The 24,011-nt window shown below is 48.5% G+C and overlaps 3 protein-coding genes across 26 annotated transcripts in view; 1 reads left to right on the plus strand and 2 right to left on the minus strand.

Moving 5' to 3' along the window:
- The window catches only part of LUC7L3 (LUC7 like 3 pre-mRNA splicing factor), a 13,272-nt gene extending 2,752 nt beyond the window's left edge, over nucleotides 1–10,520 (minus strand). For 8 of the 17 annotated variants that reach the window (XR_005840608.2, XM_040649573.2, XM_040649571.2 and 5 more), the window contains exons 1-9: nucleotides 10,335–10,520; nucleotides 7,940–8,006; nucleotides 7,147–7,186; nucleotides 6,766–6,910; nucleotides 6,102–6,176; nucleotides 5,915–6,019; nucleotides 5,217–5,390; nucleotides 4,463–4,746; nucleotides 4,021–4,181 (exon numbers count right to left, since the gene is read on the minus strand). Coding sequence is in view for 16 of the 17 variants with exons in the window: in XM_040649573.2 (XP_040505507.1) it covers nucleotides 4,021–4,181; nucleotides 4,463–4,746; nucleotides 5,217–5,390; nucleotides 5,915–6,019; nucleotides 6,102–6,176; nucleotides 6,766–6,910; nucleotides 7,147–7,186; nucleotides 7,940–8,006; nucleotides 10,335–10,433 (1,150 nt within the window). In the remaining variant the exon portion in view is untranslated. Of the gene's footprint in view, nucleotides 1–719; nucleotides 846–4,020; nucleotides 4,182–4,462; nucleotides 4,747–5,216; nucleotides 5,391–5,914; nucleotides 6,020–6,101; nucleotides 6,177–6,765; nucleotides 6,911–7,146; nucleotides 7,187–7,939; nucleotides 8,007–10,334 lie in introns of those variants that run through there. The other 9 variants (XM_025141619.3, XM_040649572.2, XM_015295411.4 and 6 more) reach the window with 4 other exon arrangements.
- A 704-nt stretch (nucleotides 10,521–11,224) lies between these two features.
- On the plus strand, nucleotides 11,225–17,891 carry ANKRD40 (ankyrin repeat domain 40). Of its 4 annotated transcripts, none has more exons than NM_001031531.2 (5): nucleotides 11,225–11,380; nucleotides 12,221–12,369; nucleotides 13,429–13,890; nucleotides 14,427–14,608; nucleotides 15,851–17,891. In NM_001031531.2, exons 1-5 carry the CDS (start codon nucleotides 11,259–11,261, stop codon nucleotides 15,989–15,991), a joined length of 1,056 nt encoding a protein of 351 aa, NP_001026702.2. In that variant the 5' UTR covers nucleotides 11,225–11,258; the 3' UTR covers nucleotides 15,992–17,891. The 4 variants fall into 4 exon arrangements, with proteins under 4 accessions (NP_001026702.2, XP_015150904.3, XP_015150905.3 ...); XM_015295418.4 differs by having other exon boundaries at nucleotides 16,756–17,891; XM_015295419.4 differs by having other exon boundaries at nucleotides 16,937–17,891.
- A 660-nt stretch (nucleotides 17,892–18,551) lies between these two features.
- ABCC3 (ATP binding cassette subfamily C member 3) overlaps nucleotides 18,552–24,011 on the minus strand; it is a 43,610-nt gene continuing 38,150 nt past the window's right edge. For 3 of the 5 annotated variants that reach the window (XM_015295526.4, XM_025141702.3, XM_015295528.4), the window contains 6 exons: nucleotides 23,350–23,451; nucleotides 22,216–22,362; nucleotides 21,153–21,311; nucleotides 20,694–20,860; nucleotides 19,557–19,751; nucleotides 18,552–18,978 (listed from right to left, as the gene is read on the minus strand). In XM_015295526.4, the coding sequence (XP_015151012.1) occupies nucleotides 18,870–18,978; nucleotides 19,557–19,751; nucleotides 20,694–20,860; nucleotides 21,153–21,311; nucleotides 22,216–22,362; nucleotides 23,350–23,451 (879 nt within the window). In that variant the 3' untranslated portion in view covers nucleotides 18,552–18,869. Of the gene's footprint in view, nucleotides 18,979–19,556; nucleotides 19,752–20,693; nucleotides 20,861–21,152; nucleotides 21,312–22,215; nucleotides 22,363–22,579; nucleotides 22,843–23,349; nucleotides 23,452–24,011 lie in introns of those variants that run through there. The other 2 variants (XR_001469353.4, XR_005840746.2) reach the window with 2 other exon arrangements.

Raw genomic sequence — 24,011 nt, forward strand, 5'->3', positions numbered from 1 at the left:
TCGTCAGTTAGAAAGCTGGCTGGCACTGAGCTCACTACCTGCTGAGAAATGCATCTTTTGTCATCTTCAAAGAAGGAAGGAAGCCAGAAGTAAAGTATTTCCACAGAAAGAAAAACGTTCAGTAGCAGAGCTGTGTGCCTCATCTGTAAATTCTGTGTTTGCAAATCTAATAAAATACCAATTCTTCCCATATTATTACACATCATAATATTCAACCCTTTATGAAGGCACTTAAGAGAGAAATAAAATCCAAAAGGTACCACCTCTCAGATGTCACCACACAGAACAACATCCGTGCTCCAATTATTCCCTGCTGCCTGGGCAATTAAAATAAACATATACATGTACATAGAAATCCATCCCCAAAACAGGAGCGAACAGACTGAACACTCTGAAAATTTTAAACAGCATTACCACCTAGACTGGCGTGACACACTTTTGTACTTCAGAAGACAAAGCAGAAATTAAGCTTCAGGAGAGAAGCATCACCCCAGCTCCGCTGCTTTTAATACACCACCAGAGGGAGGGGGAACCTCTGCACAGAAACGAGGGCAACTGCCTACAAACACTGCTACTGAGTTTCACCTGCAGCAGCACAGCCAGCGCCGTGCCTGGACACAGCACACAGCGATGGCCACAGCGCTCCCTGAGCATCTGGCAACGCCGCATCTGTCTGCCCTCCGTTTGCAACTCCGCAGGTAGATTGCACTCTAACTAACCTTGTTACAAAGTCTTCTTTTTGTGTCTTATAGGTATCTCCGATGCACACGTAGATCCACTGAGGAATAGTAGTCTTGTTTCCCCGCAGAGGACTAGTAGTCAGTCCAATAATCTTATCTTCTGTCCTATGTAGATACGGCAGATCTTAATAGCCCTATGGATGCGCAGTGTGCAGGGTTTTGTTTTGTCTTTGTTTCTTGATTTAGGTCAGGAGGGATCATTTTGTTTAAGATTAAAAATGACTGTTAACCTGTGGCACTCCTCTAACCCCTTCAATGACAGAACAGTTCTACCCCAGCAAGTTCCCACTTGCGAAGCAGAACTGACCAACAGTTCAACCAACCACAATTCTTTCCACTCCTGGGGTATCTGCAAGCGGTTACGTTCCCTCACGGTATTCCCCATCAGTGAGACTTGGGTTTTTTTGAATAAGCACATAAGATTAGCTTGCTGTTGATACTCCACATACATTATTTTAGCTGTGATCTACTGCGTATAATCACACATTGACTTTGCTTCCTGATTCAACACATGCACATTTTCCTATTGGAGTTTGTGTAAGAAACTGTAATGTTCTGCAAGAATTCTTACCAAGACACTGCAAATAGTTTTGCTGCCCAGAGAATGAAAAGCCAGCCTGCTAAACATGACATTCCTGTATTACTGACAGTTTGAGTGCTTTGATGTTACTTACTGAGGTTTAACGACTAACAGGAAGACAAGCATAAAACAAATTATTTTTACACAAGTTCATGAATCCAGATTGCAGGAGATAAGCCAAGTAGAAGTGGCCTGGTGGTACATACCAGAATGAACCCTTCATGCAATGAAGGCACTCAAACAATATTTCCCCCCCCCCCCCCCAGCTATTTATTCCACCTACACTGAGATTAGCTTACATAAATAGCAGTTGTATTAATGCTCAACTGGAGGTTATGGTTGGCAGTCACCTCTCCTTTAGCAAATGTTTCCCTGTTCCTGAAACAGGAGTTTGAAATAACGTGCCTCAGATTTCATACACTTCCTCATATCACCAGAAAGGTCACTGTATGCCAGAGTACTCTAGCCAACAAGAAGTCAGGACTTGGGAGTTTTCAAAGCATGGTTGTGATTTAATGTGTAACAGTAGGCAAACCTCGGGTCTGTGCCTTGCCTTTTTTTTTTCCTGCTAGATTCATATTCAAAAAGCAGTTTGAGATTTCAAGATGAAAGGCACTCCATGTGTTAGTCAGGACTCTGCCGCTTACTTGTGTAAATTCGAGATGAACAGTATATATAAACACAATTCAATTCAGAAGCCATTATTTCCAACAGAGCAGTGAGTGAAGGCTACCAGAGCGAGCAGCCAGCCTCACAGTGCAGGTGCATGAACATCCACAGCAAACCGCTCAATTAACTGCCTACAGTTAACAGCAGCATGAGGATGTAATAGTGTCAACAGCATCACTGCATAATTCAATATTTGTTTCTTAAACACCAGTTGCCCTCCCCACCTTTAGTTTTGTTTTGTTTTTAAAATCCCTCTGGAGAGAAGAACACAAACCTCTGCAGCATTACAGTCCTCCTCAAAGGCCTATTCATATTTCTACACGTTACAGTCAGAACAACAAAGCGTAACTGATTTTCCCAGATGGAAGTGGAATCACAGCTCATTTCTGGAGGAAGAACGTAGCAAGCAGCAAACAGAACGGACAGCAAGGAAATCAGTCACGTTTAAACTGAAAATGCTGATATGCTGAAGAAAGTTCACTAGCCTCTCTACTTCTGGAAAGATGCCAGGAAAGAACTGAAAAGCCATAAGCTCTATCAAACAGAGCAATTTTAAATAAGATTAGCTATTTATATGCACAGACAGACACAGAACATTGAAGAGCACAATCTATTCATGAAGTAGACAAAAAAGGCATAGTGTTGGGTAGGAAGAAAGTAAGGAATGGATAGATACAAACTATCACACTGCGTTTGAATTTAAACACCAGACATGGGCTCCTCTGCCAACAAGCAGGCAGCAAAACAAAACAAAACCCACTTGCCAATAAAGGGCACAGCAAAATGAGAAAAGAATCAATGCTAAGAATGCACTGTGGTATAAACCAGAAAAAACAAAATGGTCCAAGAAAATCAGGCAGTGGAAAGGCATGAAGCATCACCTACTCTCCAAGATCTGGCCCTGGACCAGGTAACTACAGGGAAGGGTACAGCAAACAGGCCCAGGTAACCACGTAACACGCATGCAGCACCTTTCATTGCAGAGAGCCTCAGAAGTACCTTAGAAACATAACAGGAGTGTCACATCCATTGCTGTCACTTAGCTCTAACGATGAAGTGAGGTCTGCTTTGGACTGGACTTGAGTTAATACCCCAACAAAGCCCATCATTTAAGCCAGAAGTTAGTACTACATTCCTCCAGAAGTTTCAAATTTAAAGTGGGAATTTAGCAATGACAGCAAATTAACATCTGTTCACAGAACGTGAATCTGTCATATGCTTCTTCTGTAGCTCTTTTCTGACTCTAAAATTCAGTCTCTGGTGAGCAGCAGCGAGCTGCCACCGTGCTGTATGTAGTGCTGTGATGTGTTCTGAGGACTGCACGGCATTCCTTTGAGACTCACCTGAATATCGAGCAAGCGAATCTCACTTCATTTAGACATTAAAAAATGGGGGGGGAGGACCACGGAGGGGAGGAAAGGAGCAGGAGGTGGGGGAGAGACAGCACAGAACTGCCATTTAGAGCAGAGGAATTCTGCAAGATTTATCTTCAACTGCATTCATAGATTAACAGTGCTTTTAGTTGTCTTCTGAAGAAAAATAAAGGAAATGACAACGTAGACCATTAATAGATGCTACAAGTGGAAACAGCTACTGATCTCTCACGAAACACATAAAAGCAAAGGGTAATTACAAAAATATCTGTCAACAGTAGGAACAGAAGAATACTCATTCAAAAAAACCTCATCACAGTGCAAATGTTTTTCTAAAGGTAAATAGTCCAGAGGTTTTAAAACACATCTAAATCCTGGCATGCTTAATTTGCAGACAAAGTAGTAAGCCCTTAATTACTGCAGTAACAGATGAGAGGTGGGTGCTGGGGTGTACGTATGCACGCATATACATTAACAATGACTAGAAAGAAGATAATGCTCCACATCAGTTAACAACAACACTTTCAGCTTCTAAAACCAGCTCTGATTTGTTGCTAAAAAAGTCTCAGTCCCTGACTGCAAAACTACAAACTTTTCAGATGTCAGGAAAAGACCAGTTACAGAATTTGATACACATTCAGCCTTCACACAAACATACCTTTTTCCTTTGACTTCCTGTCTTGTTCTCTCTCTCTGCTTTTGCTTCTGTGCTTATAAGATTTCCGATCACGGCTTTTTGATCGCCTCCTGTCCCGGCTGCGAGACCTATGTTTTCTTTCTGATCTATCATGGCTTCTGCTTCTTCTTCGGTCACGACTCCTGGACATTTATAGGAGAAATGTCAATGTCAGCTGGATCTCCTAAAACAGAACCCACTTCTATATTCCAGTATATTTACTGTTTACAGAAAACAACTATTTACAAAAAGACTTAGTGTGCTGTATGCAAATATTTCTCAGTATGCAAGGTCTGGCTTAACACTGCCTTCTTCATTTCAAACATCCAACCTTGCAACTTAAGAATATCCATCATGGATTGAAATCCTTGGAAAATTAAGGAGGGGAGGGAGAAAACTGTATGAAAATGCTCTGTTCCTGTACCTGCTTCGCCTTCTTTCTCTGCTTCTTGATCTCTTGTGGTCTCGTGAACGGCTGCACCTTCTGTCAGACGTTCTGCTCGAATGCCTGCTCCGGGAGCGGCTCCTCTTACGCCTCTCTCTATCACGGGCCCTCTCTTTTTCTTTTTCTTCCTCTTCACGCCTTCTCTTCCTTTCCCGCTCTTCTCTCTCTCGTTCCCTCTCTTTCTCTCTCTCTTCTCGTTCTTGTTTCTCTTTCTTTAACCTGTCATCACGGTCAGGCTCTTCTGTTCTTTTTCTTAACTTTTCCTTCAAGATAAGTCCACAGGAAAAAATAAGAACTTGTAAGGAAAACCATTTAACATAACTTAATTTATACAATCCCAGGATGCAGAAGCTTAAACTTCCATCTTGACAAAGGGCAGCCTACACAGAAGCACTTTCTACAACCCCTGAAACTGGCATCCTCTCTCATGGAGAAGATTTTTTCCCTTGTAACTCTCACAACAACACAGGCCACATTACAGTATGTAACAACCACAAAATTCCTACCCGAATTTACTTCTTCACTTATACATGGAACAATCACATAGCAGGAAGAACATGAGTGCACGCACAACGCCAAATGCCGAGAGCAGGATTCTATTTAATCTTTACATACATCATTTCTAGAGTCTTTACACACTTAAGAAAGTCCATGGGTCAGCCCTCTGCTTACCATAGGAAGCCTCCAAGCAATTTTTACATTCAATAAAACTACTAACTAAAGATGTGCTTACTTTTAAATCTTCTACAGTAGCTTTTATTTTGGCATAACCCATGTGCTGCTTTCCCATCAAATGGTCGTCTACCCTGGACTGTGCATCTCCTACAATTAAGAAGGCTCCACAAACTTCACAAACTTCCATTTGCTTTTCCTGTGCTGCAAAGCTCTCAATCGTCTGCAAAAGAACATATTAGATGAAAAGAAAAACAAATGTTAGACAGGTGACAGCAAAGACATGCAGAATTTTACCATTAATGTTGTTAAGTCCGATACCGCTGGCAAAAGCTCCAAGTCCTAACAGTACGGCCTGCTTCGGAAGCACTGTACCCACCAGGATGAGCAGGGCAACCATAAGCCATGTATTGCCACTCCCATCCTACTGGGAGAGAGAAAGCAAATGGCTCTATGGTGTTCAGTTGTTTACCAGGCTAAAGACCAGGAAACAACACCACAAAGTCTAACTAAGACCTGAACTAGTATAAGCTGCACACACACCTGTATGACTGAGGTGTAAATAATTTCCTAATTTGTAAGCATTAAACCCACCCTCAAGACAGTACACTACATCAGCACACAGTAACACGTCTAAATGTCGTGTTATTGTCCAATTCTGCATGCTTGTTTTACACCACCACTGACAAGGGAATTAGGAATGTAATGTTACACCAAATTTGGAATCACAACTGACAGAACTACCAACGTGTTACTTACTGAAGTTGTAGATCTCAGCAACTCTCTCTCTTCTTTTAATTGTTCAACAAGTTTCATCATTCCTTGTGCCTCTTCCACCTTCCCTTCTGAGCCCAGTTCTTCAATCTGAAGGACAACAAAAAACAAGCTAAAACCTTTAAGCAAGTGACAAAATTGAGAGATCTCTGTTACGGAGTGTAAAACTCACCTGTTGTAGTAGTACATCAATTTTGTCAGTTAATACTTGAATCTTCTCTTCGTTTTTACCAGTAGGTCCCGCTGCCTGCCAAAGGGTACAAATGCATTGTTTATTTAATTAAAACAAATAACAGGAAATTCTGAAATATACCAACTGTGTCTTCTCATATTCCAGAGGCACTTCGGGAATGGTCTCATCCTACCTCTATAGCCATGAGTAGACTAGTCTAACATGAAACACTTCTGGACACAGCGCCATCCATGCTGAGTGAAGCAAATTCTATTCAATTCCCCCCCAAATCAATACAAATTTGAAGCCGTGGCCCATAAAAACAGAAGTCTAAACTCAAATGCATAACTGGGACAGAAGGTAAACTGAGGTTTAACAGGGTGAAGGTAACACCTGACAGGATTAATGGTCCCAGAGAGAGGACTGTGTACTGATTCTGAGAGAACAGCAGTGGGAAAAGCAGAGAGGGATTCCCGCTGACTGACTGCAGCCACTTGGCTTGTCCAATGCCACTAGACACAGCCTGGCAGCTACCATGGGAACTGACTTATCTAGTCAGCATCTCTTTGGAAGCAATACATTTCACCAGGGGAGACAAAGTAAACAGGTAACGTTTTCATCTTCTCGACGAAATCATTTGCCTCAATGATTCTTCCAGACTCACCCCGGAAGACTGCTGATTCTGTGACAGTGCCAAACGAGCATGACCTCTTCTAATCCTGCGTTCTACTTCTGCCAGCAAGCTTTGTAAATAGCGCAAGAAGTCTCTTTCATAGCCCACTTTCATAAAACGAGAGCTCTTCTCATACCTGTATGGTAAAACATTTTTTACATGAAAGCTCACATCACTTCCTAATATACAAAAAACAACAATCTACCGCTGTATTTTAAACTCTTGCTGAAGGTAACAGAGTACTGTGCAATTTAAATAAGCAAATGTTTACACAGATCAATAAGCAGTCAGTTTCTCATGGATAGCCTGTTTATAGGACAGCTCAAGCACACTGGAAACACTGTGCATTAACACAGTGACTGACATACTTACTGTTTACGTAGATTTTCATCATGAATTTTTTCACAAGGACCTAAAAAGACCACATATAAATTTTAAGCTTGCATTCTTGAATGCTGTAGTCACACTATCAGCATTTGTTTGCACATCTATACAGAACACCTTCCTGCTTCTTTTGCTTGGAGTTCAAAAGAAACATTTCAGGTAGAACGCCAATATGGCTCCATAGTCAGAAAACCAAAGGAAATTCTGAATGATGTGTAAAGTTTTTGTATAGAAGATAATTTCCAGATTGTCCTACATTGGTAAAACTACACAAAATAGTAAGTAGTGTAGCCTTAAAAAGATTAAAAAAAAAAAAAGGTAAAACGACGTATTAGATTAAAGCTCCTTCCTAAATTTTCAGGCATTGTTCTTTAACATAAAGACTAATTAAAACATTTATCGTTAGAGCAGAATTAGGAGATCTGTGAGCACGAAGCACAGCCACAGGGAAATCCTCCACCTTCCCCAGTGGGTTTCTCTTCGGTTAAGTAAGCTTGAAAACGCACAGTGCCATTATGCTCAAACACTGCCCAGACAGCAGAAATGAAAGGAGGAGACAACACTTCTGAAGGAATGGAACAACTCCACATCCAATTATTCAATTCAAAACATAAAATCAAAATTATTAAATTCCCCACTTAGAAGTAGGATTTGGAATAAACATTATTAACAAATGGTGTCACTGACAATTCTAAGAATGGTCATTTCCAAAGCACTTTGATGTTAAAAACATTTACAAACGGCAGTTAGTCCAAACAGTAACACCACGACGTGTGCTTACCTAAATCAGAGCGGGTATTTGTGAATAACTCAGCTGGGCAAAAGCCACAAAGGTAGTATTTACAAACCTGTCAGGTGAGAGAAAAACAAGCAGCATTTCTTTTTCCTCATGAATTGATGACACTAGGTAATTATTTCTACTTCTAAATTGCAAAGTAAAAACCCCCCTTTGTACAGTCTGCAATGTTTCTCCAAGTTTTACCCACATCCACCCCTACCTCTGCTTTACTTGGTGGCAGCAAACACTACAGCACGGCTTAATGACAAAACGCCCCCAAAATGTCTACTTTCCATTGTGCTGGCAGTACTTCTCAATGTTAATACTGCAAATAAACGCTCAGCTATCACACTGTGCTTCCACACAACCCGCTCCTATCCTGCACTTCATTGCATCTTCCTCAGATTTTTGTATCTGCTCATGCATAGCCTACAGACAATGAAGGAAACGGAGATGAGCTCCTTCTGGTAACCTTCCCTAACTGGAAATGTGACACAGACTCTGAGTTTTGGTATGAGAGCACAACACACCGACAGCACAAAGGTCACCTGCTGACAGCTGTGTAGTTCGACCAGGGACACATGCATTCAGCTTGAGAACAGAATGGCACTCAAGCAGAGGAATGCATGCTGCTCTCTGGATCTTACCTGCATTTGTTGACCTTCAAAACATGCCAGCATTACAAATTCAATCTCTATGGGACGCAAGGAATTAAAGTGAAATTTATCTTAACATTTCAACACCAGCAAATGTCTGCTACAAACCTGTCAACTGACTACAGCACCCAGGAAAACACTGCTTAAGTGATGGTTCTATGAACCTCATCAGTAAGGGCAGGAGTGTGCAAACAGCAGTGGCTCCTAAAGGGACGGAGGCTGCACCCTGCAGAGGGGACAGCACCCAGCCCAGGCTGTCCAAGCACTGAAGAAGGGATGCAGCCCTGTATCTGGAGAGCACATGCAAACAGCTGAACAGCATCTTAAAGAGGTTCCTACCCTTACAAGTCAACCTCTTCAGCCTAAAGTTGAAAGAATACATTTCTTTTTTACAGACAAAGTCATCTTAATCTGATTAAAGAGGATACAAAGTGCTCCACACCCTCAGAAATGAACCAAAACATCCCCTTCACTACTCTAGCCAGGCCCACGTGGCTCAGGCCATCCGCTCTGTATCTCCAGGGCTGAAAATCCCCTTTTTATTTTGGGTCCAGAACCAAAAGAAAATATATAACTGAATACTCAAATGAACAACGATGTTTGGTTAAGAAGTGCAGAAGGACATACAAAAATGTCATGAATACTTCCTGAACTAACAACTCCCTTCTTGACACGCACCACTTATCTATGCAGCGATATTTTTCCAAACAGAAATTAAAAACCAATAAGCTGCTGGGATCTTCCAGCCTAAAGCACACAGCAAAGGCCCTTATCTCACGGACTGGGAGGAACACGCACACCCACCGTCCCTACAGCAACACAAGTCTGGTTGGAAAACAGCACATTCCAACCTCTGCCACACAGATACAGCTGAGGACAGCAGCGAAGCACTTCTCCTCCCAACTTAAACCCGTATGGAGAAAACGCTGAGTTGGGAGGAGCCCCACAGAGCACAACTGTTTGTGTTCTGCAGTTTGACCCACAGTGACACCGAACGCATCCCAGGAATCAGTCCCAACTGTGCCACTTCTTTTAGAACACGCATGGCAGCACAGAGCTGCGCTGTGAATGAGAAGTAAAGCTGTATTTCGACAGTTCTCATCTCTGCCAGAGAAATACCTACAGGAACTCTGTCGTCACTGCCAGGCTTTGGTTTTAGTTATTCTTTATGGAAATCACTCGGAAACACCACTAGGATGAACGGTAGTAAGAGTCATCACACACTACCGATCAGCTCTACCGGGGAAAACATTCCCCAGAGCGCAGAATAAGCCTTATTCGCCTCGTTTATTGCAGAAAAGGAGAGGTACGGCCGCGTTCAGCCCCAGACGTCCCGCGGTGCCAACAAAGGGAGCCCCGCTCCCACGGCCGCTCCCGGGACCCGGCGCAGCCCCCGAGCCGCGCAGCAGGCGGGGAGCGCTCCTCTGCCGGACCGTGGCTGCGCCGCCGCCCGCAGCGCCCTCCCGCCCCACAGGGCCCCAACTGCCGCCCCACTTCCGCTTAACGGCGCTGCGCCCGCCCGAGCCGCGGCCTCCGCGCTCCCCGCTCCCGACCCGGGACGCCGGTTCCGACTCTCGGCCCCTCAGCGCGGGGCACTCACGCCGCGCAGCCGCTCCTCCCGCACGGAGAGGGGACGCCCCGCCCGACGCCCCTCGGCCGCCGCCGCCGCCGCGCCGCTCCGACCAGGCCCGGCCCTGGGGGGAGGGGAAGGAGGAGGGGAGAGGCGGCCCCGCCGCACTCACGCTCTCGTGGTCCCACCGCACGTTGCTGCGCTTCTCGTCCGGCGCCAGGTTCCTGTCCCGGCCCATGAGCTCATCGAGGAGCTGCGCGGCCGAAATCATCGCGTCCCGCAGTTCGAGGCCCCGCGCCCCGACCGACCGCGCCGCGCCGAACTGACACAGACAAAATGGCGGCGGCGCTGCTCGCCCGGCCCACAATGCACCGCGCCGGGACACGGCGGGCGGGGCGGGGCGGGGCGGGCGGCTGCTGAGGCGGCGGGCGGAGAGATGCGGTCCGTCGGCCGGGCGGCTCCGCACCTCAGCGCTCCTCCTCGCGAGGCGCGGGTTTTGGTTTTTGTTTTGATGTCTCTTCAGCTCCGCGCTCCGCCCTCGGGCTGCCCCGCCCGGCCCTGTGGGTCACGGAGGGGTCTCATCTGCGGGTGTGACTCTGTGCCACACTTCTCCGTTTCACCGTTCTCAGCCGTCCCCGCTCCTCACGGGCTCCGTTCCCGCCCCGTTACGGCTCCGTTCCCGCCCCGCGCTGCTGCCGGGCGGTGCGGCGCAGTTCGGGCGATTCGCGCCCTTTCAACCGCGGATTCTCACAGCCCTTTTCTGCCCCGGAATTCAGCTCCGGGCAACCCGAGGAGCGCCAGAAAACGCCTTTTCAAAGCCAGCCGTGTCAGCGGCAGCCAACCGGCGCGGCGTGCGGCAGGCCGGCCGGGGGTCGGCTGGGGTGACGGGAAAAGGGCCCGGAGGGCGCTCCGAGCGGGGGGGGACGCGGGCGGTGGTGCGGCCGGGGAGCAGCCCGAGCCCGAGCCGCGGCCGCAGGCAGAGCCGGCCCGGCTGCACGCGGCGCTGCCGGTAGGAACCAAAGCTCCCGCCCGGCGTTGCCACACGGAATTGAGTCCCCCTTCGCGGCCCGGCGGCGCTCCCGGCCCGGCCGCGGGGATGGAGGCGAAGGAGCTGCAGGAGCGGCTGCGGGAGGCGGCGGCGCTGGGGGACGCCGAGGAGGTGCGGCGGCTGCTGGCGCTCGGCGTCAGCCCCAACGCGCAGAACGAAGTCAACGGGTGGTGAGAGCCGCGGGGCGGGGGGGGCGCCGGGAGCCGCGGGAGCGGCGTTCTGCGGGCGGCGGCGCCGAGCGGCGCTTTCCCGGCCCGGCCCGGAGCTCCGCACGGGGGGAGGGCGGTGGGAGCGCTCCCACCCCTCACTGCTCGTCCGGGAGTTTCCCCGATAGGTTCCCCCGTTCCGATGGGACGGGATAAGGGGAGCGGCGGAGCGCACGGCGATGCGCCCGGCAGCGCTGCCCGTAACGCCGTTCCGAAGCGGCCCTCGGGGGACGTTCTGTGGGTGAGCGGCTGCACGCGGCGGGTCGGCTGTGAGCGCCGCTGAGGCCGAACTGAGCGCTGCCTGCGCTGCAGAGCGGAGCTGCTGTGCCCTCAGCGCAGGGCGATGTGTGCGGACGGGGTGGCGCGTGCTGGAAGAGCTCAGCTCAGCGAACTGACTGTTAATTAAGGACCCAAAAAGCGTTCGTTAATGACTAAAAATAGCGTCCTAGGGGAGCGCGTTCTTAGCTCACACACAGCAGTATGCAACTTGCTCTTTCAAAGATTAAAAAGCGCACACATAAGTCATCTTATGTCTATTTTACCCCATAATATGCCAATAAATGAACATCTGAAACGGACTCTACCAACGCTGCTGTGGTATCGTGCCATTAAGATCGCAAGGGAGGGGAGAGCTGCATCAGCAGGTGTCACTGCGGGCTCCGGAAGCAGCACATGTCTGCAAGGGGCATTGCTGCTAAAAACTTCTGTGTTAGACGTGCATTCGGTCCTGTTCTTAGATTCAGTGAGAATGAGTGGGGGTTTGCAGTAATTGAGCCAAGCCGTGTTCCCACGTTCGGTGCGCAGGACGTGCCTGCACTGGGCCTGCAAGCGGAACCACGCGGCTGTGGTGGCCCAGCTGCTGCTCGGCGGCGCGGATAAGGAGATCCTCAGCAGGAAGGGGGAGCGGCCGGCCCAGCTGACGTCCCGCAGGGAGATCCGCAGGATGCTGGGAGGTACACGTGCTGCTGCGCACAGGGAGGCGGGCGGGGGGACTCATGTCCAGCCGTGCTCTGCATGCTGTGCTGCTGTGTTACGCGCTTGCAGTAGCGGGACTTGGTGTCTGTGCTGCTGCTTGGTGAGAAATCAAAGTCTGTGCTGTCTGCTTAGTGAGAAAGGGGAGTCCAGAAGAGATTACCAACAGTTTCCATAGCCAGCTCACCACGTTGTTGGGTTTTTCCTCAAAAATGGGAAAAGCTGTGTTCTGAAAATGCTGTGATTCAACCAGTCACACACACACATCCCCATTTCCCAAAGGTGAACAGGGGAAGATTCGTATGAAACGTTTTGGTGCCTCAGCAGCAACCAATTTTCCTGTTGTTCTCTGCAGTTCAGACACTGCCTTCAGTAATTTTCAAATCGGCGTCCAGAGGAGCAGCTCATTGAGCGCATTGCTGGAGCTCTTCTGTTGTGGTTCATAATGGCTGGAGTGGGGCAGGCTTTGCTGCGACAGGCCATGAAGTGATTTGAACTCCGGTTGATTAACAGACTCTCTCCTTCCCTTTGTATTTCTTGTTTTCACGATTGTCTCCTGGCTGCTGAGCTGGTTGTGTTTTGGTTCAGCACTGGGTGTGCTTTTCCCTTTATCCCCTGCCGTAACATCAAGCAGGATATTGCCCTTTGTGTTCCATTGCCTTTTGCATTGTGATGGCATTGTGTCACCAGACACCGTGCCACGATGTTCCAACTGCGGGTTAGAAAAGGAATATAAAAATAAAGTGAAAGGGAAGGCAGGACGGCAGTACTCAGAAGGGAGCAGCGCTCCCAGCACTGATTGGGTCAGATCCTGCTTTTGTGTCCACAGCATGACAACACCTGGGAACAATTCCTTTACTGTAGAGAGACGGTGCGGAGCTCCTTAATTCATCTCCCTTCCTGTGGTGCTTTTACCCCTCCTTTCCCCCCCACAAGCACCATGCACACAAAAAATGCAGAATGAAATCCCACGCTGCAATAGGGGTACTTCTGCTTTTCTCCGCCAAGCCTTGGATAACGTTCTGTTCTTTGTTTTACAGTGGAAGAGGACGAACTCCCAGACGTAACAAGCAGTTCGGAGCTGCCCATCATCCCTAACTACCTGGCTAACCCACCTTTCCCGTACGTTTATAACTCCATGAGCAGCAGCCTCCCAGAGCCCCCAGTCAATGGCAGCGCGTCCCACGGGGAACGGCAGAGCTCGGCCTCCTCCCTGCTGCCCGCTGCAGAGCTGTGTGTGCGGGCATCGGCGCGCTGTGAGGACGCGGCTCCCACCGCGGGTGATGGAGCGCTGCCGGCTGTGCCCGGCGGCTGTGCCGGGCTGCGGTGCTCCGGGGCCGCGGCTCAGAGCGCGCTGTTCCAGGCGTCGTGGGGCAGAGCTCCTCCTTCCCCCGCCGGACCACAGCAGCCCGGAGCTCCGCTGGGGAGCGGCTCCTGCACGGGGCCCGTGCCGACCTTCCAGCCCGTGTTCTTCACAGGAGCTTTTCCGCTTAATATGCAAGGTAATGGTAAAAGTGTTTCTCCTCGCCTTTCCTTGGGTTTTGTCACCTTGGACGGTGAAGTGGAGGAGTTGGTGTCGCATTTATTCACGGCGCTCCCAGAGCTGTCCGGGTTCTTTTGCGTCAGGCATTGGGGCGTTGTTTGAAGGCGATAAAAAAGGCAGACGTGCTGTTCTTGCTGGAACCGCTATTAAAATATTGATGAAAACATTCACAGTTTGTCTCAAACGCTATAAGAGCACAGAGAGAGCGGGGTAACCCTGTTCTGTAAGCGGCATGTCCTTCAGATCAAGGGCCCCAGAGAGAAGCCCGGCTGGCTCAGTCTGCAGGAGCAGCTGGGAGCTGAGGTGGGCGGCCCTTCTATGGGCAAATACCGCCCACCCGAGCAGGGGCACGGGCCGGCTGCCCAGCTGTTGGTGTGGGGGGATTCTCGTGTTGTTACAGATAAGACTGGCTGATAGAATGTAAAAATACTTAGTGTGGTGTTTTCCGATTGTTTTACACATCTGCCTATGAATGTACCCTTTTATTTTGAATAGAACTGGTCCTTAAAGTTAGAATACAAAACCCTAGTCTTAAAGAAAATGACTTCATTGAAATTGAGCTGGACAGACAAGAGCTGACCTATAAGGAACTGCTCCGAGTGAGTTGCCGTGAGCTGGGTGTTAACCCTGAACACGTACAGAAGATCAGAAAATTACCAAACACAATTCTAAGAAAGGTAAGAACTCTTCATTCTGAATGCAGTAACATATTAAAAAAACCCAAACTGTTGAGGTTCCCATTAAAAAGTCCTCGTTCATTTACTACCTGCACTGTGTCTGTGTCCCAGAAAGATGACAGTGTTTGTTCTGGGCAGTGCCCGCTGTCCGGGAGGGAAAGGTGAGGAGGATGAGCTCCACCGTTGGTTGGCGCTGTGATGCTGGGCTGTCCGTGGGCCATGTGCTCACACAGCACCGTGGTGGTGGTGCAGTGTTCCAGGTTCTGTCAGACTTCTGTTCTGACCACAGTCCCAGGGGTGTCACTGCAGCGCGCGCAGAAGGCGCACTGAGCGGTGGCCGATGGTCACTGTTGCTGTTGATACGCTCAGCACTCGTTGTGCCGTCAGTGCCCCGCAGCACTCTGCTGAGTTGGTGCCGTTCTGCATGCACTGTGCAGTGTTGAGAGTCTGAGCATGGCCCTGGGCACAGGGCTGTCTTTTCACTTTGGTGACACAGCCCATGCAGAGGGGACCTGCTGCACGGCTCTGCTGAGAACCATTGGCCCAACTTTTGGCTCTCGCGTGCCGGCAGAGCTCTGTGGGCATCAGCGGTGGGGCTCCTCTGATGGGCACTGCATTGCAGAGGTCAGCATACTGCATCTTCACTGACCGAGTACAAAGTGATTTACTCTTTGTTAGTTGAGAAGTGGGCAAAAAAAAGACAAAGCAGTTCTGCCACTTACTGACTTAGGCTGCTGCCATAGGGATTCTGTCTGGTCCGTACTTCAGACCGCCCTGGTAGGACGGCAGGACACTGCCTGGTCTTCGGCTCCCTCAGAGCTGCCTGGGCTGAGCAGCACTGTACAGCCTGAGCTGTGGGACGGTGCCGTCCCTCAGCCCCACGCAGCCCCCAGGCAGCTCCCAGCAGTGCAGCGACCCGTAATGACCAACAGGGGGAAGCGTGGCTGGGGCGCAGCTCAGAAAGGCGTACTGAAGGAAGAAAGCACACAGCAGACTTCTACAGGTGTCATTCCATCCATCGCTTGTGCTCAGCGCCAGCACTGCACCTCAAAAGTAGCCACAAAAGGTGCCAGGACAAAGATAAGATGCAGCAGGAGCTCTGCTTTCCAGCTTACTCTTAAGAACCATCACGTTTATGGAGAAATACATACTTTGTTGTACTATAAGCCTGTTATTTTAGCGTACCACTGCAAAATGGAACATACGGTTTATCACCTAACAACTTACTGTATTTATTCAAAGGACAAAGATGTGGCAAGGCTACAGGATTTCCAAGAACTGGAACTTGTTCTGACAGTAAGCGACAAACACTTCCCTTTCAGAGCTCCAGCACTTTCCGAACAGAGTGGTTATAACAAGAAGGCATCAGAACTGACCTATTAATTGTTTAATGAATAAGACAAACTATTTCTATCTCTCATTTTAAAACTACATTTGAAATACAGTATCTATAAGGGCTAATGATGTGAAAAAAATCTATTTTGTTAACTTTGAAATAAACTGAAGCTGTTCTGCACTAAAGATGGCAGCCTCTAGTTAATGTGAAAGTACTCGGTCTGATGTGAGAGCAGCTCACGCACGGGAGGTATTGCTGAGTCCCCATTCGTGCTCCTTACGGACCATCATCCTGCAATGGGGCGGCTCGCAGGGAGGGGCGTCCCTCCACCTGTGCTACCAGGCGGTGTGCTGCAATACAGCACAGGTTCTCATGTTAAAAAACCCTCCACGAAACCCATTTACTGTCTGACCTGAGTCTGTCACCATTGCTGCTCGCTTTCCAGAGCATGTCTGTAGTCAGATCAAACCAGAAGGGTTCTAAATCTGTGGAAGAAGCACAAAGATGTGTTGTTTCAATACTGTTAAGTGATGTACTGCCTGTTATTTCTTAATACCTCTCTGCACCTTTCCCTATTTCTCAGGTCAAAAGCGATGTGATAATAATCACCCAAATCATAAATATGCTCTTCTCCAAAATCACAGACCCATTTTCTCATTGTCTTGTCAGGGTATGGCACTGACACGTGCAATTCAACCTACTGCTTTTGTTATGTATTGGAAACACATCTGTCCAACGCTGCTTTACTTTCCCTTTAAAAGCACAACAGTTGTAATTCTATTGTCCTTTTTTGCCTACATTCCTGACAAAGGCCTCATCCGGAAACTTTAAGCTTGCCCACGTAAGCAGAGGTCAGTGGAAGGCCCGGCCCGGCCTGAGCTCACACTGAAACCGTGATGTTGCTCTGCAGCGTGGCTTTCTTCCCCAGCGAGCTGTTCCTACCTTTGTTGGAAGGAAAAACAAAGCCAAAAGAACGCTTTCCTGCTCCGTAGAGATGAGAAGCAGACTGCCTGGTGCGACGCTCCCTCAGAGGAATAAATACAGCGAGGAGTGGTTAAGACAGCAGCGAGCTGCATTTTGTCTCACTTTTGTGGACGTTACTATTTTCTTGGTTTTCTGCTTCTGGTGTAGAGTTGTGTTCTGGTAGCACAGCTGCACAAACACGTCCTGCCAATGGGATGAAGGAGGTGAAGCATCAACGTAGCAGGCAAACAACGCACCCAGGCGGACTGCGCCTCCCCTGCCGCTTTGTTCCCTTCTGTCCCCATTTTCTTTGGAAACTGCAGCAACCGACGGACCCATCTCTGCACGCGGAGATCACAGCCCGTGATCTGTGACACTGTGACCGCACACACCCTGCGGTACGGGGCTGGCAGCAGCGCCGCGTGAGGAGGGAACCACCCAAAGCAGCGGGAGGAGCTGAGGTGCAAAATGCATCCCGAACTTCCCCACCACCTCCCCCGCGAGATGCCTCCCTCGGGCCGCAGTCAGTGGTCCGCCGCCGCCTCTGTGCGAGATGGGGACAGGAGGAGGCGGAGCTCCCGGCCGTGTCGGACCCTTCCAGCCCTGCAGGACAGCCGCGGGTTCGGTGTGGGCTCTCCACGCGGCAGCTCAGCCCGTGGGGGTACGGAGCGGTTGGAGCTCCTGGAGCAAAGCCCACCCGCAGGGCTGGAGCCCTCCTGCCCACACCTGCGGTCACACGTGGGCGCATGCAGACAGCAGATAACCGTGCACTCAGAGAGTATTTTTACACATATGCAGTTTATACGTAGAAGATATTATTAATGCTGCTGACCAAATCTGATCAGCGTCCAGCCGTGACGTTCTGTGTATGATAAGTAATTCGTTGCTCTGTTAGTTTCAAATGGACGCTTGGCTGCAGATTCGTTTCGATTTCTGAAGTATCATTTGTAACGATTAATAAACAATTATTTTTGTCTTCTCAAAGGTTCTCATAACTTTTCTTGCAGAGAAACATTGGCCCCTTTTCTCAAAAGGCATTTTGCCATAGCGCAGAGCCGTGCTGTGAGATCCCAGCAGCAAATGCTGCTTAAACACAGCACTGCCCTTCATCTGAGGAGGCCCAGCTATCAACATCAGCAACGAGGCAGATGTGTCTGTCACACACATCACATTATTCAGGTGACAAGCATTCAAGGAGAGAAGTAATGCCCTCATCCTCATCCCTGTTCTGTCATTCTGTGGCCGTGATCCTGCAGCTGTGTGCAGCTGAAGTAGAAGCTTACTCAGGGTAACTCCATACAGGAGGGACATAGAACAAAATAACTGTGTGCCACGTGTCCCTGCAGGCCTATGTGGGCATCTGCTACACAAGCAGGAATTGTAATTCATTGCTCACATTAAGCCACACGCATACGTTCAGGTTTACATACAGATCATTCCTAGCTCTGAAGTAGAGGAGGAACTTTATAACCCCGAAGTTTCTGTCTGCAGGGGACACCAACTCATCCTGGAAACGCTGCCAGGTACACATCCGGCCACTCTGAAGCTCAGCATTCTATCACCACGTTTCCAAGCTGAGCTGCCGGCCCTTCCATCCACCTCAAAACCAATGGGTCTCCATCCAGAAGACACAGAACAGCTGTATTTTGTACCATGAATATAATTTACTAATCATAAACGAAGTGCAGTACATGTTGCCTTGTGACACATACATTTTCTTGGCATTCTTTGGGGAAAACAAAAACAGATAATAAAATATTTTATAGAAAATATTTAAAAAATATAAAATTCACTTTCTGGTCCTTACCATTGTCAAATGCTCAGTTCATTTATCACAGGTTTAATCTACTACAAGAACTGACGTAAATTACAGTACATTCAGGAGTCACTTTTGTGGCAAGTCAGTAACATTAAAAACAACACCAACCAAAACCAAAGCTCCCTCAGCATGGGGTTGTCTTCTCACACCAGCCCGGCATCTTTAGCCATACCGTAGAAAATCCCCTTTGATGCTATAAGGTTTGCAGGTGTATCGAATTCGGCGATGGTTCCGTTGTCCAGCACCAGAATCCTGGGCAGAACAACAGGGGCAGAAGATAAATGAGAGAAATTCCTCTCTGGAAATTTGATATCCATAATGCCCCAACCTTCCCCTGGACGTTGTGGTGCCCAGCTCTGTTCCCACACAAAGCACAACAGATGGCTGACGTTCTCCCTGAACTGATGTTTGATTTAAAAAGGCACAGAGAAAAACGTGGTGATGTTGGTAGCTTTGTAATTGGGAATGTTGTACGACAAAGCCAAGGAGCGAAAAGCTCATGAATTATAGTAATAGCTTTAGAACCAATTAATACAACATGATATTAGTGGAAAGGTTACAGCAGCTGCTGGTTAAAAACAGACCCATAAGCTTGCTGACAGTGCCATTAGCACGAGTGGGTAGTATCTCTTGCATGGCTCTGGTCAATGAATATGGAACTTGTTTCTTATGCCATGAGAAGCAAAATCAGGGCTGGATATCCCAGGGTTAGAGTGCTTAAACATCACTGCTCATGAACTACCAGACCAGAGCATCGTTGTGACTGTCTGGAGACAATCAAGTGCTGCTTCCCATGCCCAGCACGCAGGCTGCACCACCACAAGTCTTACCTTGTGTAATCCATAATGGTGTTCAGCCTGTGCGCTATGGTCAGCACCGTGCAGTCTTCAAACTGAGTCCTAATTGTCATCTGGATCAGATCGTCCGTCTCCAGATCGATAGCTGCTGTTGCTTCATCTAGGATTAAGACTCTCGTCTTGCGGAGCAGCGCCCTTGCCAGACAGACCAGCTGCCTTTGGCCAACACTGCAGGCAGAGACAAGGCTTTCTCAGAGGCCGTGCTGCCCTGCAGCCCCCACTGTTCACAATCATTTGTTCTCAATGGATGCAGTTACCCAACCAAAAAAAAAAAGGTATTTCGCAAACAGGATGTCAGCCCCAGAGCAAAGGAATGCTCACTGCAGCACTGCAGCATCACTCAGCACCTGCGTGCCTTCACTTTCTGCCTGGACAGAGCCACCAAACGTCCCCTTTCTGCCACTATGTCAAAAACCAGGGAAGCCAACAATGACAGTGCTTCTGCCCGAGTCCTGGGGGGCACACACAGCTGTAACAGCACTGAGCACACACAGACTTCCAAAAATAAATTCAAAAGGTTCTGAGGCTGGACATCCTTCCTACCAGCAAATAAAAGAAGTGGGCGGCCCACCCTGCCCCAGGCAGTGCCTTTGGGTGTCTGTGGGACAGGATGAACATCCGTCAGACAATCATCTGCTCACACTGTGGTCTCAGAAGCCAACAGAGCCTATCAAAGCATGATGCTTTGTCATCTCGTTCGTGTCTTTCTCCATGGCTCTTCCTAACTAATAACAACAAGCAACGTTGCTGACATCACTTTAGGCAGAAGATTCTCACTCAGCACAACAGTTGCACATCACCACAGCATTTTCCTTCCTATCAAACCCACCAAATGCTGAAGGGGCTGCCTGTTCCTGACACTGACACCCCAAACCTTCTTCCTATACCAATGAGACAGGATTTTGGTTTGGCAGAAATTCTTCCCAGCAGCAAAAGAGGATCGGGTCCTTCCAGAAGTGGCAGAACAGCAACCCAATGTGTGAGCCTTACTTGAAGCAGAAACAGGTGGCTGCGTGCCGCTGGACACAACAAACTACAGCGTTAAGCTGCTGCTCACTGTTAGGGCTGAATGAAAGCTCACAGTATGCTTCTAATGCAAACTTTCCTTACCTCAGATTTTCTCCACCTTCTGAGCACTCAAATTCCAACATGGATGGCTGACTGCTGACAAACCTCTTCAAATGAGACAGTTCGAGGGCTTTCCACACTTCTTCATCTGAATACTTGTTAAATGGATCCAGGTTCATCCTCAGCGTTCCAGAAAAGAGAACAGGATCCTGGACAGACAACCACCTCTCATTAGACAAGTCCATTAGCTGTTTCAAGTACAGATATCAGTATATAAGGCTGTTCTTAGGTGTCCATCACACTGAAGCTAAGCCACCTCCCCGTCCCATCCACCTTGAAAATACATCGCATTATACACACTGAAAGCTCCAGTTTGGGCTGTAAAGATACCTTATCTCAAACTCTGTTTAAGCACCCACCATCAGCTTGTGAGGTGGCAGGGCTGGGCCAATCTGAACCATCCTCTGTGGTTTGCTAAACCATGATACACAGAAGCAGTACCTGAGGAATAATTGTCAGCCTCGATCGGAGGTCATGGAGGCCGATCTCTGAAATTCTCACACCATCAATTCTAATTTCCCCTTTTGCAGCTTCCAGGATCCTAAAGAGACAGAGAGTCATGGAAGACTTCCCTGCTCCAGTTCGGCCAACAATGCCAATCTACAACAAATTGGAGGATTAGCAACAAAGCTTATGGTTAAACACAAAAATCACTGCTAACAGAAGTGATCAAAACGTCAGGATTTCTCCAAACACAAAACAGAATGCAACCAGCAATCATACATTACGAAGTGTGCATCATCACTGCCATAACTGGAATGGTATTGCACAGTTCTGTACAACGTCCTATTGCCATGCAAACTGCGGGGATTAGCTGAGGTATCCATGTTAGGAAGTACCTATGTTAGAGTTACCACCCACGGACAGGAAATTAGACTCTCCAGAGGGCAATTAAGACCTTATGATAAGCACACATCTGACTTCCAGAAGGCAACTGTCATAATGTCTGCCCAGGATAACAATACAGTAATAAAAGGAGCCCGTTTGAGCACAGGGGTTGGACCAGAGGACGTCCAGAGCTTCTGTCCAAGCTCAACCATTCTGGGGTCCTTCTAATAACAGCATGTTACCTGGAGGACCTTCCCCCACTAATTCCCCTGTCAGTAGCACACACAGTCCACTACTTTCAATTAAAGCACGAAGAAGAGAATCTCCCAGAACAATTTCCCAATTAAGAAAGCAAAGAATATCATTCTCTTCCATGCTAAAAATTTCAACAGGCAAAGCCAGACTGTGGAACAAGCTGGAATTCCTTCTGTCACTCTGCAATCCCTGGTGCCTCCCACACGGCAGTTTGATGCCAGCCTAACTTGGAAAGGCCAGAAATCCCCACGCAGGCGGTTCTATTGCCTCCTGCCTGGAGGAGGCTGCCATGGTTGTCAGTGCTGGCCAGCTTGTGTCGTCTCCACCACCAGGGTAACTGTGTGTGTAGGCCCTGTGCCGTACTCCGTGGCTGTCACTGGAGGCCCAAAGCCACGGCAGAGCCCCAGGGCTGGGCACCCACCTTCTCCCCGCCGTGCACCCGGAGGTTCAGATCCTTCAGCACCAGATCGAGGCCCTTCCTGTACCGCACCGAATAACCCACGAACTCCAGCTCCCCCCTGGACGGCCAGTCTGCCGGGGGTCTCTTATCCTCAATTATCCAGGGAGCCTGAGGGAAACAGGAATGCCTCACAGGTTTACAAAAGAGTAATTCAAACTCTGATACAAACATCAGCATTGATGGGTTACTGAAAAAACACCTGGTAAGTCACATTTCCATTAACAAAATCACAGCAATAGAGGGAAAACCCAGCTTCCTCTGTTGTTCGGTCACGCTTGAGAAGTCTGCAGGAAAAAGATCTCAGCATATAGAGTCAAATCCTCACCTGATATAAATTAACATTCTTCCATTAACTTCAGTAGAACACTGCCTGTTTCATGCCAACTCCAACTCCAGCTTGCACATACTGTCATTCTCATCTTAGCTTCTTTTTTAATTCAAGACCAACTACTTTATCTCCAGAAATGCACACCGCAGCTTTCCTCAGACCCCCCATTTCTCAGCTCTCAGACTCCCACGTGTGCAGGGCCACCAAAACCCAGCAGGTCCACAGAGCAGCAGATTTCTCAGCATAGCTCCATCTGCCACCTTTAAGAGAATTTGGCAACAAAGGAAAGTGGTTGGATGACTTTTCTGGTTTAAGCAATGCAGTGTTGCTGGAGATGATGTTGTCTTGTGGGAGAGGAGGTCTGATTAAGCTGATTAAACATAAATACTACAGAAAATGCGTACATAGCCCACAAACTGCAGTGCAGCTGTGCTCAGCGTAGGATGACAGCTCCATCCATGCAGGCAGGACAGCACCAAACACTTCAGACCCAGTAGGAGCAATACTCTGATGGTGAATTCATCTCTGCTGTGCTATAACCACTCACACTAGCAGAAAATGAGATGCTAAGCACAGACTGCACAACAGCAGTGCTGACTGGGAGCTGTGTAATATTACAGTTCAGAGCGTGACATTTGTTCAGGTTAAATGGTAACACCCTCAGGGCAGGAACTGTCTCTCAAGACTCTAAAGAAAGACCGGGTCAGTATGCAGGCTAAAATTCTGCCACACAGGTTAGTGAACATGCTTGACTTCCAGCAGCTGACCTCTGTTTCAGTTTCTGAATACTCTTTTATTCTTTCAACAGCCACAATGTTAGTTTCAAGATCAGAAGTTGTTCGGACCATCCAATTCAGAGCCATGGTCACCTGGGGAAGACAAGGAACAAAATATTGCCCACAGGGGAACAACAGATTAATGACAACAACAGCAGACACTGCTGCTAAGACGTGGATTCACATGCACATGGCACAGTGAGTGATTACCTCTGTGTTTACATGAACACAGATGCAGGGACAAGAAGCCTACAGATAACGAGGTGCTCATATGAAGTGCTACCTCCCTCACAGCGTTAGCACAACCAGTCTTTGGTTTCAAGTCGTTCCCCAGAGTCCCGTGTCTCACTGGAGAAATACGAATGGCATTCCCACACACTCTGCCACCTAAAAGGCTTCTGGCAAGAAGGAGAGCTTTACATCTGCCCAACTGTCCTCAGAAGGAGAGCTTTACATCTGCCCAACTGTCCTCGGATTAAGCGAGCACAGTTTGCCTTGCTGTTTATGAATCCTGCTGCTCTCCCAGTGGTTACCTGGGCAGAAGAGGCATCGTGTGGGACGCGCTGAGCCCACCCTGCTCAGACGAGCTGCTGCTGGCAGGAGCTCCTGAACTGCTGCCTGTAAGCTCACTGATGGCCTGTTTGCATTCTGTG

The sequence above is a fragment of the Gallus gallus genome, chromosome 18 (genome assembly GCF_016699485.2).
Source record: "Gallus gallus isolate bGalGal1 chromosome 18, bGalGal1.mat.broiler.GRCg7b, whole genome shotgun sequence".
NCBI lineage: Eukaryota > Metazoa > Chordata > Aves > Galliformes > Phasianidae > Gallus > Gallus gallus.

Excerpts from the sequence above, each read along its gene's own strand:
- ANKRD40 (NM_001031531.2), top strand. The coding sequence starts at position 11,259 with ATGGAGGCGAAGGAGCTGCAGGAGCGGCTGCGGGAGGCGGCGGCGCTG. Across the intron at positions 13,891-14,426 it reads TTTTCCGCTTAATATGCAAG|AACTGGTCCTTAAAGTTAGA; the intron begins GTAATGGTAAAA and ends TATTTTGAATAG. Across the intron at positions 14,609-15,850 it reads CAAACACAATTCTAAGAAAG|GACAAAGATGTGGCAAGGCT; the intron begins GTAAGAACTCTT and ends ATTTATTCAAAG.